This window comes from Diaphorina citri, unplaced genomic scaffold, assembly GCF_000475195.1.
Source record: "Diaphorina citri unplaced genomic scaffold, Diaci psyllid genome assembly version 1.1 scaffold3414, whole genome shotgun sequence".
NCBI classification, from domain to species: Eukaryota; Metazoa; Arthropoda; class Insecta; order Hemiptera; family Psyllidae; genus Diaphorina; species Diaphorina citri.
In genome coordinates this window covers 14,378-18,849 of record NW_007380822.1, presented here as the reverse complement: position 1 = coordinate 18,849, position 4,472 = coordinate 14,378, and the positions used below count along the sequence as shown (strand labels likewise).

Genomic DNA, 4,472 nt, shown 5'->3' with positions numbered 1-4,472 from the left:
GAAAGGATTTTGCGAAAATCTAAACCGATCCTGAGATATGATCAATTTTTGATCGCTAAAATCTCCATAAATACACAGGAAGCAGAGACTGCGGGAGAGAAAACTTTTCCTCGCTCGCCTAATATTTGAGTTTTGTTTGTTTTTAGTTTGATAACTACAAGTTCGGCCATGCCTTTTCCACAAGTTTGGCCATGCCTCGGGATGAACTAGCAGGATTCCGGAGCGAAGCGACGGAATTCAGCTAGTATTCTTAATATTCCTACCAAAATTTCTGATGTTCTGTTTTGAAGTTCTTTAGAGAGAGCGATCAGTATGTGAATGGATAAATAGTAGATTGAATAACCACATCACTTTCACAATAAAACAAAAGTCCTTTGATCTTATTTAACATTAAGAACTTCAAAATCTCTCTTGTTTAAAATCATCAGGAACTGCAAAATCTCTCTTGTTTAGAATCATCAGGAACCTCAAAATCTCTCGACTCTTGTTTAGAATCATTAGGAACTACAAAATCTCTCTTGTTTAGAATCATCAGGAACTACAAAATCTCTCTTGTTAAGAATCATCAGGAACTTCAAAATCTCTCTTGTTTAGAATCATCAGGAACTTCAAAATCTCTCGACTCTTGTTTAGAATCATCAGGAACTTCAAAATCTCTCTGGTTTCATTTCAGGTGCCTATGAAATTACCGCGGTATACAAGTTCAACACGTTCATCGCCGATGGGGAGAGTGTGAAATATCTCAACACGTGCACTGCGGCTTCACTTCAGGAAAACGACCAGGGTCTTCCCTTGTTTGCTGACTCCGACAACAAAAATCAACCTGCCAGAACCTTCAAAAATCAAAATAATCAGATTTCAACAGAAGAAAACAACTCCAATCAACATGGTCAATACATGTAAACAATGTGAAATCAAAACTGTCTTCCGCAACATTCCTCATCAGATCAACAAGAACTAATTGCGGCACAAAACTAGCTTTGACAGTTTTTCACTCTCACTTTATGAGTATTCTCAGATATATGGTCTGCAGTTCTTTGGAGGTTCCCCTCAAACGTTAGATGACGAATTGTTCACTAAACTTATGAGTATTCTCAGATATATGGTCTGCAGTTCTTTGGAGGTTCCCCTCAAACGTTAGATGACGAATTGTTCACTAAACAAAAAAAAAGCTCTAGCAGCAGCACTAGGTTTAGACTGGCAAGAATCGCGTAATCCATTCTTCCTATAAAACAAAACTCCAACTTACTATGCCATTTATAACCTGGAATTATGCTGCACAATTCACAAAATGAAACACACAATGCGCGCATTTCACGATGTGCATTCATATGAAACTAGAAACTCAGCGAAACTCGTCATACCTAAACACATCATTCATTATTAGGGGTATAAACACTTATAATAAAATCCCAGCTGCTATTAAACAACTAGATCTAGATAAATTTAGAAAAATTGTCAACTCATTTCTCATGGGATTCTATCACATTGCAAAATATGGATGATAGGTAATCCAAACTAATGTTTTATTGTTTCAACACTTTGAACTGTATTTCTAGTTTTAATCCTTTAATTTTAAAAATATTGTAATTTTCACTTTTTTTTAATATTGTATGACGTTGTACACATATTATTAAGTATGGATAGGAGAAAGCCAGCCGTTCCGAGAACGAACATTATCCCATCAGGATAAAATCCGCACAGTGTGTAGATGGGTGTGATCAGTATACTGGTGCCTGTCGGGGCGGTTGTACAACACCATATCTGATAGGTCCTCATTGCAAACACGCCCACTCTTATCTGAAAAATCCCCCTAAGGTATTGCACTCGAGTTTCAATACTGTGAATCTTCAAATCGATTTGACTGCAAGCAATATTGAAAAGTCCTATGACCATACCATGTTCTACATGGTTCAATATCGTCAAGACATGAGTTCAACATGGAATGATGGTTCATATGAAATATTCAAAATGGCTACCAGCAACATCTCAGTAGAAGGGTTGAAACCAGGAAGCGTCTATTACTTGAGAGTTATCCTCGTAGATGAGACATTAGAAACACATGATCCAGACTTGACCAAATCAGTCAAGACACAAACAGAGTGTACAGTAATGGAGAGAGAGAAAAATCTCAACGTTACCTCTCTTACCAATACATCTATTGCTTTAACATGGAACGGAGACACTGATTTAGGACCGGAAGAATGTCCTTTCACGAGTTACATCTTGGAAATAGAGGAAATGCAGAATAACTATGTCGAATCACAAAAGATCGTCGATATCAGAACAAATTCTTACAAAATCGAAAACTTGAGTCCTGGTCAAACCTATCACATCAAACTGAAGAAAAATACAATCTATGGAGAAAGCATCCCTATTCCTAACATAAATGTGACAACTGATGATACCATTGATTTTTCAATAGAAGTAGCTGGAGTTACAGTAAAGCAAACTGAATCTCAAGTCAATATTGAATGGTTTCAAAGTCCAGTTTACAAAACATATTACATCAAGTACAAGTTGATTAGACGTCTGTCTTGTATTAAAGACAGGATTGAGTCTCCAATTCAAGTTGTCATAACAACTAATACAAAATATACTTTACTATATCTGGAGCCTAATGCTCAATATCAACTATTTGTTACTGCAGACAAAAACCAAAACATGAAGGCACATAACTTCACATTTATCACCAGTAGTAAAGTACCTACCATTGCACCATCTCTACTGACACACAAATCTAAAGTTACAAACGAAAGCGCACAAATTTACTGGACAGATTTTTCATTATCTTGTCAAAACATGAATGGGATTTTCAAGAAATATATCATCGAGTTATACGATACTCAAAATAATAGTCTACGCATGTATGAGACTAAGGACAATCACTTGGAAATGACGGGACTTCGGTCTCAAACACAATACACTGTCAAGGTGCGTTATGTCAATCATGTAGGTTTTGACAGATCAACATACATGGAACACAACTTTATAGCCAAAGCAACGCCAGTACTAAAAGTACAAGAGCTTACTGCATACATGACAAGTTCAGATGCGATTGGACTCAGGTGGAAAATATCTGAAACAAACATGACCAACATCAAAATCAGGATTCAACTCTACAGTAATATTTGGAACAAGACAATCGATGTAAATATGACCACACTATCAAGTAAGCCAAGTTCATTCCGATGCAAACCTTGGCCTTCTTATGTTTGTTTTGATGTGACGGAATTGAAGCAAAACACGAAATACAGAATCACGGTGAATGTATTCAGTGAGGAACTCCCTGAGGGAAATCCAAGTGAAGCAATCCATGCAATAACCAGAGAGACCATGCCCTCCGCTGTCAGTGATATTCAAATGAACACAGCCAACACAAACATGACAATATCATGGCGGATACCTGACTTACTGAACGGCATCTTACGGAAGTTTGTCATTGAAGTAGAACACCTATCTTCCTTTGATGAATCACTATGTTGTCAGAGTACAGTAGAAATCAGTTACATTGTTAGAGAAGAACAGGAGATATATTCTCATTTAATACACGATATACAAAATGCTTCTTCATATCAAATCACCATCAGACCATTCACTAAACGAGTGGGACCGGAAGCAAGTCAAATCGTCATTACTCCGCCACCGAGAGAAGAACAGGAGATATATTCTCATGTAATACACGATATACAAAATGCTTCTTCATATCAAATCACCATCAGACCATTCACTAAACGAATGGGACCGGAAGCAAGTCAAATCGTCATTACTCCGCCACCGAACATTCCAATCAACAAGATGCCACAAGTTCAAGTGGGTGGAGAAGATATCATGTGGTCCAAAACAAACAATATTGAAGAGTCATCTACTATGTATTCGGAACTAGCAAGTGACATTCTGGTCATTGTGCTGGAGAAGATATCATGTGGTCCAAAACAAACAATATTGAAGAGTCATCTACTATGTATTCGGAACTAGCAAGTGACATTCTGGTCATTATGCATGATTTAAACGGAGAGGCAACTGTCACACCCGAGCTGCTTGGTTTCAGTAATGATATAAATCACATTCTCAACAGTAACAACTGGTGGGTGACACAAGTGTGTGCTGCTCATGATGACAACTGTTCTGTGGATATTGGTGCCAAGGGAGGGGAAGACCGTGAAGTTCCAGACTATGGCAAAGTTCTCAACAAACCTCTACTTGTTGGAAATAGTTACAGAGTTGTTGTTGTTCAAGTAAACAAATATCTCTCCGCTAGGTCTTACACAATAGCTATGTCTGAACAATTTGATGGAAATTTCATTTACGGTCATTGATTTTTTTTTCCTTCATCTTCTTCTCTTCTTTTTATACTAGGTAAATACTTACCTATTTGTTTTTTACTTTTTTTATTATGTTATGGTACCTACCATATTTCAAAAAAAAAAAAAAAAAAAAAAAAAAAAAAAAAAAAAAAAAAAACAAAAAAA

At 36.8% G+C, this 4,472-nt stretch overlaps 1 protein-coding gene across 1 annotated transcript; it reads left to right on the top strand.

The window, feature by feature from the left end:
* The first annotated feature begins 1,639 nt into the window (after positions 1-1,639).
* On the top strand, positions 1,640-4,408 carry LOC103520285 (receptor-type tyrosine-protein phosphatase delta-like). The gene is made up of 4 exons (XM_008485373.3): positions 1,640-1,657; positions 1,705-3,531; positions 3,664-3,894; positions 3,987-4,408. Exons 1-4 carry the CDS (start codon positions 1,640-1,642, stop codon positions 4,317-4,319), a joined length of 2,409 nt encoding a protein of 802 aa, XP_008483595.3. The 3' UTR covers positions 4,320-4,408.
* The last annotated feature ends 64 nt before the right edge of the window (positions 4,409-4,472 follow it).